The 15939-nt window shown below is 40.5% G+C and overlaps 3 protein-coding genes across 5 annotated transcripts in view; 1 reads left to right on the top strand and 2 right to left on the bottom strand.

The window, feature by feature from the left end:
* LOC125763489 (odorant receptor 4-like) overlaps positions 1-8508 on the bottom strand; it is a 54284-nt gene extending 45776 nt beyond the window's left edge. Inside the window, exons 1-4 of one of the 3 annotated variants that reach the window (XM_049426736.1) lie at positions 8202-8508; positions 7591-8141; positions 7203-7526; positions 535-7134 (exon numbers count right to left, since the gene is read on the bottom strand). In XM_049426736.1, coding sequence (XP_049282693.1) covers positions 7084-7134; positions 7203-7526; positions 7591-8141; positions 8202-8508 — 1233 coding nt within the window. In that variant the 3' untranslated portion in view covers positions 535-7083. Of the gene's footprint in view, positions 1-534; positions 7527-7590; positions 8142-8201 lie in introns of those variants that run through there. The other 2 variants (XM_049426735.1, XM_049426738.1) reach the window with 2 other exon arrangements.
* LOC125763352 (klarsicht protein) overlaps positions 1-15939 on the top strand; it is a 161759-nt gene that overhangs the window by 116255 nt on the left and 29565 nt on the right. The window lies entirely within an intron of this gene.
* Positions 8776-10871, bottom strand: LOC125763603 (putative odorant receptor 69a). The gene is made up of 3 exons (XM_049426947.1): positions 9236-10871; positions 9048-9146; positions 8776-8983 (listed from the first exon to the last, which is right to left on the bottom strand). The coding sequence occupies exons 1-3, from the start codon at positions 9437-9439 to the stop codon at positions 8777-8779; spliced, it is 510 nt and encodes a 169-aa protein (XP_049282904.1). The 5' UTR covers positions 9440-10871; the 3' UTR covers position 8776.

The following is a 15939-nucleotide window of genomic DNA, read 5'->3' on the forward strand; positions in this document are numbered from 1 at the left end:
ATGCAAACTCGTGCCTCACAGCGATCGAGGAAGGTACCGTAGCGAATTGAGTCGTTTCATAAATCAATTTGAATGCCCAGTTCGTGTGGTGTCCATGTTGCGGCATGGTGCGCAACCAATCTCCAGCTCCTACCGGAATTAACGCCACAACAAATTGTGTTTGGTGGAATCCGTTCTTCTGCTGGCAATGGTACAGTAAGAGTGAGAGTGTTGAGTGTGTTGAATATTCCTTTTGCCAGCGAAAAACATTAGCGAACTTAGGCAAAAGACCGACCGAAAGGATCATGCAGAAACGAAGTAGAATGATATTGTGTTGCAGAGTTACTCTTTTCATGTACAAAATCAAGCAACACGACAGCTGACGATGTTGCATGTCTTCGTATCGAGTGTACAACCAAGAAATCAAGGTGTACAGCTCCTGTTCCAATTGTTAAATTCTCGCTACATCAAAATCGTGATCGATGGTGGTCGCAGCCGTGTCAGACTTCCTATGTTCCAGCTGTGTTTGAAGCTGTCACTTTTTTGCATTCCCGTCATTCCACCAACGAAGAAGACTCTCTTAGTTTTGCAGACATGCTACTATCGTTTCGTACTTCATTGATCTTGAGCGTGTCTTCCATGAATGATGTTACCTTCGCAAAGCCGTTATGTCGAAATTGACAACAGGACCATGCTTGTCAGGTTTATGTTTCTTGTTGTAGTGATTTTAGTTTGACCTTTGCGGTTAAACTTTTTCCTGCAGAATGTCCAATATCTCTTTTTGGGCGATATCTTTTTTTAACGATTTTAAATAAACAGTTCCGTTACGTCAATGTTGATGATGTTGTTTAGTTCTGGACAGGCAGTGAGAGTGAGTTCGATTGTCACTCCCAGCATTGGTTTGTTTGGCGTTACTGGGGAAACTACCACTTTTGGCCCATATTGCGGTCAACGTCTGTTGGATTGCTTGAGGAAGATTTTCTGGCACTTTGAACGATGTGAACTCATAGACATAAACCGAACAAACATCATTGACACAGTTTCCGTGGTGAAGTTTCGTGGCCGCTTTGTTTACCTTTGAGTGCTTGAGAATAGCTTTAGGCACTATCGAATGTCTCTTTTCGCTTTGTTTTGTTGCCAAGCGCAGACAATCCCGAGCGGACATTTCGTGTTTGTCTGGTGATCGATTTATAACAAACAGAGTCAAAGGTTTTTTAGTTCTTTGTTTTGTAGGAAAAATGTCAGCCAGCTGTAAATGGTATGCGCATAGAAATGGACGAAATATGTTAAATCGCATTGTACATGGTTATTTCTGGTTCGCAAATATAGCTACCTTTGATTTTCCCCTCGTTTTACGGGTTGCCGGGAAGCGAATCATTTTCAAACAGCTGAACTTTCCTTCCGTCCGTTCGGTCCATCGACCGACAGGGTAGTGATATGCAAAGCGAATCTGGTAACATGGTAAGATATGCATAGAAAGGAACTACACAGCAAAAATGTGAACCACCAACAGGTTGAAGTAAAGAGGGCGTGGAATTTATGGATAAAATACTACTCAGACTTTGGACGTATAAAGGAAATAAGTACACCGTAGCGTAAAGGACTTGTCCTTTCGAAGGTGTTCAATGGGTGTGGTCGAATTTATGTTATAGCTCCTGAGTAAGCTTTCTGTAGCGAATTTATTTCCACGCTAACTTCATTTATTGAGCTGAATATGTCAGAGACCTACACTGGAATATAAGAAAATAAAGCTCCAACTTCCTCGATTTGTGTTTTTTCTGCTGCTAATCAAAGACCATACAGATTGTGACTAAAACTGGACGAATAGAAAGTGATAGAAAACGATATTCTACCGCCTGTCCAAAGTATGACGTACAGAAAATGGTTACCGACACGCTGTGGTCAAGAAATGAAATGATTGGAAGAAAGAAAATAGCAGTGTTCTCCAATTACCGCACATTCACCATAACCCAACTTCAACGGTGTGTGCAAAGTGTAAAGCGAATATTTTGTGACAACTTCCTGGTTGGGGTTTCATCGTCCTAAGAGTGTCTAACTTCTTCCATCCACGGTGGTCTCTCTTGGTGCGGTGTCGTTATGGATTCAAGTCGCCCTAAATGTGGATTAAAGCTTGCTTATCCGATCGAACGACCGTCCGTAACTCTGTATACTCGTAGGTCAAAGAAAAACTGTGTCGCGTATTGTCTCTGGCAGTATGTCTTGAGATCACTTGCTTCAGAATGTATACGTACCGCTCAACTATTTGAGGCATTGAATTTGTTCGCCTAGAAGCACTTTGATTGCGTGGTAGAAGAAAGTACAGTGTAGTACGCGTGTGTCGTGTCATTCGTGTTTCTTTCTCGGTTGGGGTATTGGGGTGGACGACTGTCATAAATGTCGCGCAGATTTCCTTCTGGATTTCCGTCAGTTAGCTGGAGCAATATTTATGTCAACCATACTTTCACGCTAGTTACCGGCAAAACAACCAACTTTGATCAGTATGTTTGATTCCATGGGGAAAATGTTTCCAGAACTATCCTCTCCATTTTCTCTAACGAACTCCGGAGAAAGTAATGTTTGGATTGTTTCTGACAACATATGGGTAGCATTTTTTCTCGACCCAATTGTATCCCTTCAACTAGAGACCATTGCTAAAAAAAAAGATGGAAGACAACCTATTCTTTGCAGCAGTTGTGTAACCTAGATGTATTAAGATACTCGATATACCTTGTTAGGGCGCTTCTCTCCAAAATTGTCCAACTGCTCCAGAATACACACAATGGACAGCTTCCAATGTTGGATGATTTATGCTGGCTTCATGCAACTATCCTTGCGTACAGGTTAAAAATGAACGTCGATTTTCCAGACCTCAATCGTGGGCACGTAATGTAAGGTATACGTTAATTTTTGCCTCCCGCTGTACGTATCGTTTAGTCACGGTTGCGTGTGTCGAACGTTTTAAAACCAAACCTCCGTCGGTAGGAAATGGAAACCCTTTTCCCTTAGTCGTCGTACCTCGCAGACACTGAGCGTCTGGGAAACATTGGTTAGGTTGATTTATCTTCCCTTAATAAGTCTACAGCGTTATAGGTTTTTCTAGTTGAATCGCTTATAAATGGGCTTCCATTGGTATGGGGGATGGATTGAATTTGGAGGTAAATTATAGTTTTCCCATGGTCATTTCGTGGTAAAACTTGGACGCAATGTTTCGTTCGCTTCGGATCATTCATAATGAAATGTGAATCAGTTAATTTCGTTTTTTTAGGTTGTTTGTGTCTTGGAGCGATAAGTTTTTCGAAGTAAAATGAAATTAAAGTTTGCACATCATATGTCTTGCGCTATTTCTCTCATGCCGGTTAGCGTTCACTTTTTGTTTTGTAGCGCACTGGGAGGAAAAGCGTTCTCACGCGGACCTCACCACCTTTGACCTCGTGTGGCGTGTTAACTCATGCACAAATGCGGCAACGCGATGCACTCGCATAAATCAAACATGTGGGTCCCTTTTGCGACCAGAAAACATTGCTTATTGGAATCGGGCTTTTTTATTTCCCTTGAACGATCGTCCAACACGGTGAGTTTCGATTATATGTCGGCTAATGCTTGCCTAAGCTTCATAGTGTCATCGTTTTTCATTCGAACAAGTACCACGGGGTAGAAGTGTGTACCAAAGATTGCAGCGCATCGGTATTGTAAAATCTACTAAGGAAGCGTTAAGTTCGTACCTTTTGCTGTTCACAACAACATCGTACGCTTGTTGAGGAAACAAAAAAGCCCATAATCCAGTTAGGACCGCTGATTCTCGTTTTCCATTAGCTCAGAAGACGTATCTTGTTTGTTGCCTCAAAGTGGAGTCCATTATTCATGGTTCCCCCTTACACGCTAACGACCCTGTCCGTTTTCTACTTTTGGGAGATTTTTTGTATACATTTTCACTTTGCGAGTCACTTTTCTATGTTAATTCTGATGACGATGACGACGACGATAAAATTTCGCTCTTCGTTGGAATATTGAATAAAGCAGTACGGCCTCATCGTTCTTCAGAAATAAAAGAAAACTTATTATTAAATAAAATCAACCGCCAGTGTTTAGTCAAATCAAACGGTAAAAGTAACGATTTGTTTTCCTATGTTTGCCGATTTAGATGAACCACTCTCAGGACCTTTCGTCAGCAATGCAAAAGTGCGTATACCTCTAAAATAATGTAAACAGTATTATTGACTTTCTATCGTGAAACGTAGCAGAAATCAAACGCTTGCCCTACAGCAAAAGAACCAAATAAAACCGCCCGGTTGAACAAATCGCATCGGACAACCTTCCACTCCCACATACCATCCTCTCACGTACTATAGTGCGTTTTTCCTACCAAGAGTTTCCCATTGCGGTTCCAAGATTACATCTTGATCTCCGGTCCGATCGGTGCCCACGGACCATGGTTTATTGCACCGTTTATGCAATACTGCCTTCACCAGGAGGAGGTCGCACGGTTCACCTTTTTAGATTCTAATAGATTTTCACCGTGTTTACTTAACCTCGGGGAGGCCCAGTCGCTTTGTTTCATACGTAGGACATGTTAAAGTTTCGCTAAAAAAAAAAGCCCATGGAGAAAAGATAAAATCGTCATTTATGCCCTTTAGATTATCGGGTTTCTCTTCTCGTGTAAGTTCCACTGTAACCGAACTGCAAGCAAGCTGCATGTGTTCATACATTTTTCACGGTGTAAAGCAAACTTTGTTTGCACGACGGTATGCAACGGTGCAATAAAGTAGTTGATTTCTTTTTGGAACATCTCTAGCGCAAGGAACATCGGAAAAAGTAAGTAAAAGCTTCAACGAAAACTACACAAGGGAAAGGGAGGGATATGCGATGTACGTTCCGTTGTTCTTCCCACCCATATAATCGCTTTCGGTGGTACAAACAAAGCTCACGGCAGAGGTACATGTGCAGCATAACTCTACCAGCTAGTCAGAAGGTTAGAAGTCAGGGCAGTAGTTGAATAATTAATTTTATTGCTGTTTGCTGTTTGTGAGCGGGCGTGTGCACCTTTCGGATCGGTTCGTGCTTCTGCGGTGCAAGATTACTTTCACGACTTCCGTGGTAAGCGATGGAGAGTAAACGAGATTTTCTTCTTGCTTGCTGCAACCGGTACGAGTCGGAACGGTACCTTAGAGGATGTGCCCTTTCAACCTCTGGCACGTCGAGTTGGTATTTAATTAATTAGGGTAGATTGTACTCAGTGCTTTACAGTTTACATGTTGGGGGGAATTTAAAATGATCGCGAAATGTTAATAAAGAGATATTCCAGAGTTTTCTGCGTAGAATTGTAGTAAAATACTACGGGGACTTAAGACCGAGATCCACCTATGTACCTATGTACCACCTATGATCTCAACCCGACAAACCAAACCCGATGAACATCGGTCATCGATAATGACGTCAATCACGATCAAGAGATCGTGCTGCAAGTAAATCCCTGGTGAATTAGTTATGTACAGTGGTTTGGATAATTGTGCAACCTCCTATCTGCTTCTGGGCCAGCTGCTCCTTCAACAGTCGTCCTGAGTGTGGTGCAACTGAGCGGTGGTAGCAGTTGCACTGACAATGGTGCACAAATTGAAAGCAATCGTACCAAACCTACCACCGGCGGCTTACAATCGATTGGTGTTGTGACTCTCATTAAAGCTGTGTTATTATGCACGAGGCTTCAGGTGTTGCTTGTTGAATGGATTGTACTTTTGCGGCCCCGGGAGTATCATTCTAGTGTGAAATCACACTCCTTCTTGCTTATTGAGGAAGAACAACACATCTTGAAGGCCTGGGTACGAGTTAGCCACGTTCGGGATCGGTGCGCTCAGGGTAAAGGGATAAAACTTCGCCTTCTTTCCATGATTGCAACAGTTCGTTGTATTGACAGGGGATTTTATTGTTGTTGTTGAAGCAAAACATATTATTAAAAAGCCCAGCTACTCTGCTCGAATGAGCAAAGGTTTAGATCAGCCATATCAGAAGTAGCCCGAAGGCACAGAAAAGCGTCATCATCATGTTGAGGTTAGATGCCGTACTACATGGGATCCCACAGAGAGAAGGTTTAATCGAATGGTTTGAAAAATAGGGTTTGGTCTGGTAGGTGCGACCTTCCGTGTGTCTACATCCAGTTACCCAGAGGAGTTTTATTGGCACTGGAGCACACACAGTTGTTTGGCAGGCAGTAGGCCATTCGCTTGCGGTGTGTGATTAGCGCTCTTGACGTGATCTGTGAAAACACTTTTAATCCGAGTGCAGATAGCCCGCGGCTTGCGGTCAACATTTGGCCTCAATTGGAAAGAACTTCAATGAACTGCGCTCTTGTGTTACCTAACAGGAGTACGGGATCTTTGTTTTGTTGCTGGTGGAGTGTACACTCAACAGACAATTTTATTGATTAGCTTTAATTTTTGACGTCATCCGGAGTAGGTACATGGTGATGAATAATTTCTCCTATTATTCAATTATTGCTATTGGAAACAAAGCGTCCTGTTCCAATCAATTGACAATTTGTAGTAGACCATAACCTGTACGAACTCGTTATGCAACTATATTTCTCCGTGGAACATCATTATGTGAGTATTTCTGTTTGTTTCATTTGTTTGAGCACAAAAAGCAACACACATGGTTCGAACTTTAAACACTTCACATCTTTCTAACTTCGTGACTCCGACTAGTCTAAGCAACTTTATTGCAATGGTCGCCACACCAGGAGGCTTATCGATCAAGAAGAACTTCATGGTTTGTCAGCTTTTCGGTGTGTGCTGAAGGATTTAGCAATCAGGTATGGTTCTAGCTGTGCACTACGTCGATTTGTATTTATTTTGTAAATGGAACTACATGCTGATTAACTTGCAATCATAACTAACCCTACATTATTGTGAGTGACATTTCTATTTGCATAGTGAGCGTATTGCAGAGAGCAAAAAATGTCTATTAACTGATAGTGAATCAGGTTATCGATTTTTAAATCATATGCATGAACGCTTCTTGTGAAATATGCATCGAACTTCTTCGATCTACTCGTGGTTGACTAGTGGTTGAAAGGAGATCCCTTTAAAATGTATACCTTTGCCGTTTAGATTAAAAAATATCCCTCAGGAGCAGATAGAATGAGTAGGCGGTCTTTAGGTTCTGTTAGTAAAGAGACAAATAATTGTTAGTGAGCTTTGTTGTTTGAATAACATTTGGATGGTACATACTTTGCCGTATCGTTTGACATCAATGTAGTAAAATCTGGCCGCAGTTATTCCAATTCTTTGTTGGGCCTGCTGTATGATAGGTATGATTAGTTTCTGTATCTTAATCGGCTGTTCGTACCAATCGGTTGCGTATACAGCTGCACTGATTTGTTCACCCTGTTTTGGTAACAAAATATTACTGTTAGCACTACAATCTACCATCATTTTGTTAAAGTTTAAACCTACTTTGATGGTAAGCTCATTGCCCAACAGACAGAAGATAAAAGTTTCCATGGAAAAGGAAAGTAGTATAGCGGCCACTGTTACACCTTCCACAGTAATTCCCTTTGAAGTGCAAGAAAATGGTTGATAACTTCCGTTTCACTTTTGTGTCCTGCCTGGTACTTACACTTATCATTATCGAGTAGAAAAAGAAACACCAAATCAACACACAACCGGTGAACTGCGCGAGCATTACGTCCATAAGTATTTTCTGCAACAATTTCGCACATCTGATGGCTAACTGATGTAGTACAATGATTTCTTTAAGCTCGGCTGTATACTGTTCAGTGGTGATTAGAAAACGCAGTCGATCGATCTTAAGCGCAAGGATACTGAACAGCGTCGAACAGAAACAAATCGAACCGAAGAACATTCCAGCTTTGGCCGTGTATATAATCACCATTATGAGGATAGCTGGTATAAGTAACATATGATACAAAAACCAATGAAGAAGATCATGGTGAGCATTCAATGTGTATAGACGATGCTCCATTATAAGTGGGAAGGAAACAGTTTGGCCGGGAGTTTGCGAGGTGTAAATGTACAGTACACCAGCCGTAGAACTGGCCATCATAGCCACAAGGATACAATTCGTAAAAATAAAGTAGTACTTTGTGTATTTATGGATGCCCGTGTTAAGAGTGATCAGAATTTGTTTGTACTCATCGGTAATGCTCACTGAAATATAAAAAATAGAGTGAAAAATATAGGATGTCTTACTTATATCGCCAATCTTACCTATATCGGTCCAAAGTTTTAGATCTCGCAGCAACATCTCCATTTGGTCCATTTTGAAAGAAAGACAAAACAGCGTAATACAAGTATTCACTCCACACATACCTTCGGCAACGCCTCGAAAGAATTGAGGGATGGTGTCGTACCCGAGGCAAAATTTCGGTATGAAAAATGTGAGCAGCAAGTAGGAGTTGAAGATTAAAAGTCGAACACGATCGACAGAATACTGAGTTACGCCAAGTTTTGCAAAGAGCTTTAGTGGTAGCGGCAATATCTCCAAGGGATTGTTGAATGGCTCAAAAATAACCATATTGTGCGTTAGAAGAATGCTACAAATGCTGGTAAATGTAATGTGATCAATCTCTCTACAAGACACAATGAGAATATTGGGAAGGTCCTCTATGGATAGGCTACTTATAGCTTGTGACTGCTTTTACATAATAAAACGCCCCCTACAGTGTAGATTGAAAGTAGTGCGACAAGTTAATGTACGGTTGTACAGATGTTTTGAGTGATATACGTGTGACATGTAACGATTAGGGATATATTGCGTATAGACATTGTAACTAACACGGGTATTAGAACACATCCTTCAGGACGAGATAGAACGAGTACGATTTCTTAACAATTTCGCTAAACTGGGCAATATTGACGGGAAGCAGTTTTCCCGCTTTCAATACGATGGATCTCTGGGAATGTTGTATCATGAAGTAAAGTTGCTTTTGGATCGGTACGGATTGTTCGTACCAGGTTAGTTGCTGTAGGGCATTGAACACTTGATCAGCCTGAAAAAGTTGAACGTATGGATGAGTGATTCTGAGGGAAAATTGGTGGTTGTGATTGACTTACCGAATCAGTGAATTCTGTTCCTAATTGACAGTACATGTAGGTTTCGAATGTCATAAGAAAGATAAGTAAGGAAATGTTGAGTACCTTGGAAGAAATTCCCTGTGGAGTTGCATGAAAATAGCAAAAGGATATGTATTAAAACTTGCGTATATTTGTTGTTTTCATAAAAAAAATCCACTATCACACACCATTAACAGTACGTAGAACAACATCAGACACCAGATGACGATACAGGATGTAAGCTGTATCATTAACGCCATATTCATCACTTGCTGTAATTTTGTAGCACATTGAAGGGTATTGCGATGTGACCGTATGACAACATTAATGTCGGCTTGTGAGGCCGCTGGTGGTAGTTCCCGAATTTGCATGGCGGTGACTTTGAACAACATTGATACAGTTCGAATAAGAGAAAAATGTACCACGTCCTTAGTACACAATATAAGTGCGCCTATCAAATTTAACGCAGTAACCACCAAAATGTAAATTGAATAGTTAAGCAGATTGTAACGAATTTCCAAGTAGTAAAAGCTAGATGAGGATTAGAAAAGTATTCTTGTAATAAACATAATTTGATATAATGCTAATACTGACTTCAGCTCCGTGGGCAGGACATATTCTTCCTGTTCACCTGTGGAGTTCCGCATGTTTTTCACACACACGACAAACGTTGCAATCAAGGGCAACCCGAAGTAAGCCATAGATTCATACAGGAATAATTTACAATATTTCACTGATGAGTTATTAATTTTAGTGTTTGTACGGATCAGAAATGAGTGAATATTTTCCGTGTAAGATTTATTCACACATTCTTGCAACATGTCGACCAATTGGTATATATCATTACGCGGACTGTATAGAGCGATCATCGCTGTGAGGAGATATATCGTAAACACAATTTCGGATCCTACGCGCACTAGAGCGATTGGTTCGTCGATGTCCATGAGTAATCGCGTTATCAAACCAAAAACTATGTAAACTGCATATTGCAACCAGAACCAGTATTTGAAGCTTGCGTCGCGTGGTAAACCGAAAAGCTTAAGCATTTTGCAACCAATCGGGAGCACATCACGAGGATCGTCGATTTCAAGAAACTTCATGGTTACAGTAACACTTCTCGTTTGATTCTAAAGTAAGTGTTAAATCATGCCTGATTGTTGTATCAAAGTGCTTATGTATACGAATATTTGATTCGTGTGTCTTCGATAGATGTTCTACTATCCTCTTTTAATTTGCCAATTAGCGCTTCAAAGGTGTTAAGACATCAAAAACAACGGCTAGAATTAAGGATCCTTTGCGTGCCGCCCATTGCATTTATATACATATTTGATAACATAATGACTCTTTGAAACGTTTGTTTGCACATATTGCTTTAAACGGTAGGTGATTGTGCACCGTTTATGAAATCTACTGATTACAAATCAATCGGTAGTAATTGGAGTGCAGGGTTCTTTAAACCATTACACTAAGCAAATCAAATAATCGGCTACACAACGATGTCTAGTTTATGTAATCTAAAATAAATGATATTTATTCTGGGTGTAATATGAGGCCCATCCGGATAATATCCCATCCGGACCGTTCCCCCGTAGCAAGGACTGACTATCCGGCTACGTGGTAAAAATAAGGTCTAGTAAGCCAGAAATGGCCGGCGTGACCTGTCAGGTCGTTAAGCCAAGAAGAAGAATATGAGGCAAATTATTGGCCCCATGTGTGATCATGTAGAATTATTGTTTTCTACTGTACTGTTCTTAGCAATGATCGCTTCACATGACTTCGTTTGCTGGAAACTCACCATTTAGCTAGCAGCACTTTGTTGAAATGATTTTAAAATACATTCTTCAACACCAAAAAGAATGAGTAGGATTTTTGAACAATTTGGCTAAATTGTAACACGTTCGCGTAGAATAGGTTCGCTGCAGTCATGGCGATGGGTACTTGCGAGCGACGAATCATGAAGAGTATCTGCCTTTGAATTGTCACTGATTGGTCGTTCCAAGAAAGCTGCTGTATAGCCATCAGAACATCTTCGCCCTGTGTGGTTAAGAAATAGTAGTTAGTATATGTACATTTATATTACAATGTTTTGCTATAGCATTACACTTTCTGTCAGCTGAGTGCCTAACGCGCAGTATGCGTATGTTTCAATTGATACAATTAGCAGCAGTAGGATGAGATTTAGAATTCTGGAGTCCAATCCCTAAGGCGAAAAAAAAACGAAATAAGTCGAGAATAGATAAATAGGTATTTTGCGACATACCATCAGCAAGATATAAAACACCATCAGACACCAAATACCACTACAAGAAGCAAGCTGAAACAGCAAGGATAAATTGAGAGCAGCCTGTAGCTTGTTTTTACATAATAGTGTATCACGATGCGATTTAATGACTCTGTTGAGCTGCTTTTGTGTGAATTGACCGTGCAACTCTCGAATCTGTCTGGCGGTTATCTGAAACATCAATGTGGCACTTTTAATGGCTGCTATATCCACGACGTCCTTGGTGCAAAGAGATAAAGAAGATATTCCTGACAGAACAAATATGATTCCAGCGTAGATCGCGTAGTGTACTGGATTGTAGCGGATGTCCAAATAGTACAAGCTGTAAGCATCAGTATAATGGTAATAATGGTTAGCACTATAGCAGGATACTATTCACTGCAAAGACGTACTTCATTTCCGAGGAGATAATGAATTCTTCTTGTTCACCCGTCTCATTTCGCATATTGCGTACATATACCATGCATGATGCTATTGGTGACATTGTACAGTACAAGATGTATATCACCAGGAAAAATCTCACATATGCTATGGACGATTTGTTAATTTTAACGTTAGATCGAATGAAGAACGTTTGTATTTCCTCCGAATACGGTTGTTGGGTGCACTGCTCGAGCATATCCACCAGCTGGTAAAGATGGGCGCGCCGAAAGTAAAGTGCTCCGATTTGTAAACAAAGATATATTATGAACACTATTTCCGAACTTAGTCGAAGCAGCATGACAACATCATCGATCTGAAGTAAGATCCGTGGTATGATGCTAAACACTAGATATATTAAACATTGAATCCAATACACGAGTTTAAAGCGATTGTCACGTCCTAATCCGAACAGATGAAGCAAACGGCATCCGATTGGAAGTATTTCACTGGGATTATCGATTTGTAAAAACTTCATACTGCTCAACTTCAACTTTGTGGTTTTTACAATGTAATATAGTTAGATGAGTGTGTCCAACCTGAATGAGAGTTGGTTACATATTATTCCACAACTTTAATGGTTCTTTAGTATTTGGTGCTTATCTGTAAGAGGTAATAAATGGTAGAAAGGAACAGAAAAAATATAATCATAGTTATTAAGAAAACAACCCAGTTGCTGTACATCGTATGGAACTCTTTTTCACCGTAATCGATTTTTGGATTATCAGACGCATCACATCAAATGCAATTTGTAAGTTAGTCAGCAAAACGTCGGATTGCGTTAGCACATTGCATTTAGGTCTTAATTTAATATTTATAATAAGAGAAGAGCAAGACCGTTGCAAACGGTTATAATACACATTTATGAACGATGGTAGCATGAATAATGTAAAATTCACCTCGTCCTCTAGAATTGAGAATACTCTCTCTAAAGTTCTCTAAATGAGCCATTAGCGATGTTGATGTGCATCGTATAAAGATGTTGCTTTCTTGATAATTTAATAAGCAATTCTGTAATTTTTGGCTTTATATCTTCTCATTTCCCTGTATAATGCTTGAAGTATTATTTAACAATAAATTTGAGCAAAAAAGAAATATAAACTTTGAAGAAATTTTGTGTAACATTTTTACGACATTTCTATTTTTAAAAGAACCGGCGTGTCATATGATTACCATATTATAACACATTTCGAAACCTTTCGCAAGCCATCGTGCGCCGTTTCGTGAATTGTCAACGACGGTTCTGTGAGCTGTTATGGAAATTATTCAATTATTGATTTGATGTTTCGTACTGTCTGTGGTACATGTTTACGTTACACAGCAGAAACGACAGGAACGTCAAGGAAACAGTCAATCCAATTACAACGAACTTGTCGCGTGGTTAGTTTCAGTTTTCCTTTTCCGCAGCTCGGTTTTCCATCATTCTTCAAGCACAACCTCTCGGGGTGGTGGATAAGGAGGTGTACCCTTACAAAAGGTCTATAGGTATGAAGTGAAATTTTTCGTAAACCAACCTTCCGGTGTTGTTGTATGATTTGAATAGTTGATGGAATCAATTTGCGTTGCAAAATCTCCATCATCCATCGGATCGCAGTGCCGGGAGCGTGATGAAAAGTAAAGTTTGTTTTGAAGTGTGGCAAAGGCTGTTCAAACGAATCAATCAACGAAAGGTATTTGAAAACGATTGGCTCTGTTTCGGTTTAATGCGCCTGCTGTAACAAGAGGTGATTTTTTACCGATCATTGCTTAAAGATCGCTTGTCGAGTTGGAAAGTGATGAAGAGTCTTTCACTTTTTTACCACGATGGCAAATAGAATAAGCGTCAGTGAGCGTTTCGTGGCTTGTTTTGCAAACATGAAGGCGACTGTGAGATGGTTTTGATTTCTATATACTACTTACTGTATTGTTGGAAAGTATACCGGAAATCATTGACGGTCTTAACAAACAAAATCGTTTGATTGGGATTTGAATGATTGTTCCGATTTCCGAGATGAAAGCGATCGATCGTACAATGGGTCCTTATCCAGAGATTCCATACGATTGACATCCTGCATTTTGTTTTTTTTCTCATATCTGAAACATTAGGAGAATAAAGCGTAGTACTATCCCACTTGAAATTATATCCCATGTTGTCTCGAACAAGATTTAGAAGAATCAACCCACTGAAATCACGATGTAACGCTACTGGATGTGTACCGCGGAATACATCTACTACCGTGTTTCTATTTTATTTTTCATCTAATGCCGAACTTCAGGATGTGGGAGGCCACCTTACACGATACTCACAAAACGGCAACCTGATCTTACAGCTTCGTGTAACAGCACATGTCTGTTATGCACATGTACCTGTGTTGCTGCCTTTTTATCACACTATCTTCCTCGCGTCGATGGTGCCATAAGGTATTATCGATGAATATCGATACTAAGCCTCAGGCTTGTATCGTACACATTTTTCCCCCACAAAACGCCTTTTGGATAGTGAGCGATTTGTCGTATAGAATTTCATAATTGGTGAAAAGGCAACCCGAAGAGGATGTAAATTAAAATGCCTTTCTCCCATAAGGGGTGGGTTTTGTCTCTGATAGGATCGTTGGCTGTTTTTCCTTCAGCTCCTTTTACCAGACTCTCGTTCTGCTGTGCTGTAAACGGGCCAGAGTATCTTGTCGGCTTCTGAACGTTACGTTCATATCGCTCCTATCCGCCTGGTTTGCTTCATCCGCTATGGAGATGTTTCGTAAATTTACACCTTCATACACCGATACAGAGCGTTCGCCCACACGTTTCTTTTTTTCGCGATCGATTAACGGCGATAGTGAACACTGACGGATGCATGCATGCGGTAGCGACTTACCGATCGGTCCAGCACCCCCAAAACCCAGAAGCTATGTTTCAGATTTTCTCTTCTTTTCGCCTGCCTACTTTTCCTGTACAAGAAAAAGGGTGCTACAGCTAAAGGGTAGCTTTTCCGCACATGGTGAAGACAAAATTTCCGTGGGATGATCGCTTCGGATCGCACGTATCGAGTGAGAGGGGTTAGATTACGTGTTCTGTAGAGCTGAAGCTGTGCCTTTTTTTCTTCAAGACCTTTAGCGCATATTTCGCTTCGGTGTAGCAATGTTGGCCGCCGGCTCTAAACCAAAGATCGTATGACGAGATCGATGAGCAACGATGAATGGTTGTTTGTGAGCGCAAAATATGTTATGGTTTTTCGCACGTCGTCCATCAACAACGAGTTTTGCGGTCCCGACTTCCGGCTGCGTTTTGCTGCCATTTTTCCAACCTGTGAACCGTTGTGTGTGCTTCTCGAACGTGCTCTAAGATGGGTTTTTTTGTGGAGGTTAAGAGGATGTCTGGATGGTTGGAAATCGATAGTTGTAGTGTTGCTTATACTTCTGTCAATTGCGCCAGTTTTGCTACATCCAAGAGGATGTGAGGTGCGATAGAAAGGAAATAGATTCGTATTGATCGATGAGTTATATGTTCGTTAAAGTTTTCCCATATGATGTACCTTGTGCTCGACATGAGCACCGTTCGGATGTGTACAACCGTAGTTAATGTATTCTTTCTTTTCTTTCTTCTTTCATTTTAGGTAAGTTTCTTTCTGGGCTGTTTAATCTTGTTAATCCCGAGCGGCAGGCGGCAACATTCAAAGAACTCTTCTGCAAATCGTTTTAAAAGGATCGTCGATTTAATGCAGTAGAATTGGCAAACTATACTTACGCAACCGAATCAAACCAGTCGAAAAACGGGGTGAGGTAATTGATAATAATATTGAGGGAAAAAATTAAATGTTTTATGGTCGGTAACTAATTTTTCTTAACCTCTCTTCCACACACACACATACATTTTCAACACCGGTAGTGTGTCGATTATGTTTTGTAATTTGCATGCAAAATGCGAAAAATAAGGGAAAACTTTTTTGGGAAATGGATATAGTATCGTGATTATGATGCAACACCTTTGCCGACCGAAATGATGATACTTTAGGCAATGATTATTTTCACTCCAACATTACCATAATTTGGCACCCTTTTGTTTTCCTTCCTTGCTGCGTTTTCCGGCGCGGGTGCATCCGGCCGCAGGAAAAGCAATCGCTGTAAAATAACAGTTTTCAGGTATCAAAACTGTGCAAAATCTAGCAGCCGCAAGGATGATGTAACGCGTCTATTGATTCCGCCAAAAACGGAAACC

The sequence above is a fragment of the Anopheles funestus genome, chromosome 2RL (assembly GCF_943734845.2).
Source record: "Anopheles funestus chromosome 2RL, idAnoFuneDA-416_04, whole genome shotgun sequence".
NCBI classification, from domain to species: Eukaryota; Metazoa; Arthropoda; class Insecta; order Diptera; family Culicidae; genus Anopheles; species Anopheles funestus.

Excerpts from the sequence above, each read along its gene's own strand:
- LOC125763603 (XM_049426947.1), bottom strand. The coding sequence starts at position 9,439 with ATGTTGTTCAAAGTCACCGCCATGCAAATTCGGGAACTACCACCAGCG. Across the intron at positions 9,147-9,235 it reads TGTTCTACGTACTGTTAATG|GGAATTTCTTCCAAGGTACT; the intron begins GTGTGTGATAGT and ends GCAACTCCACAG. Across the intron at positions 8,984-9,047 it reads GAACAGAATTCACTGATTCG|GCTGATCAAGTGTTCAATGC; the intron begins GTAAGTCAATCA and ends CAACTTTTTCAG.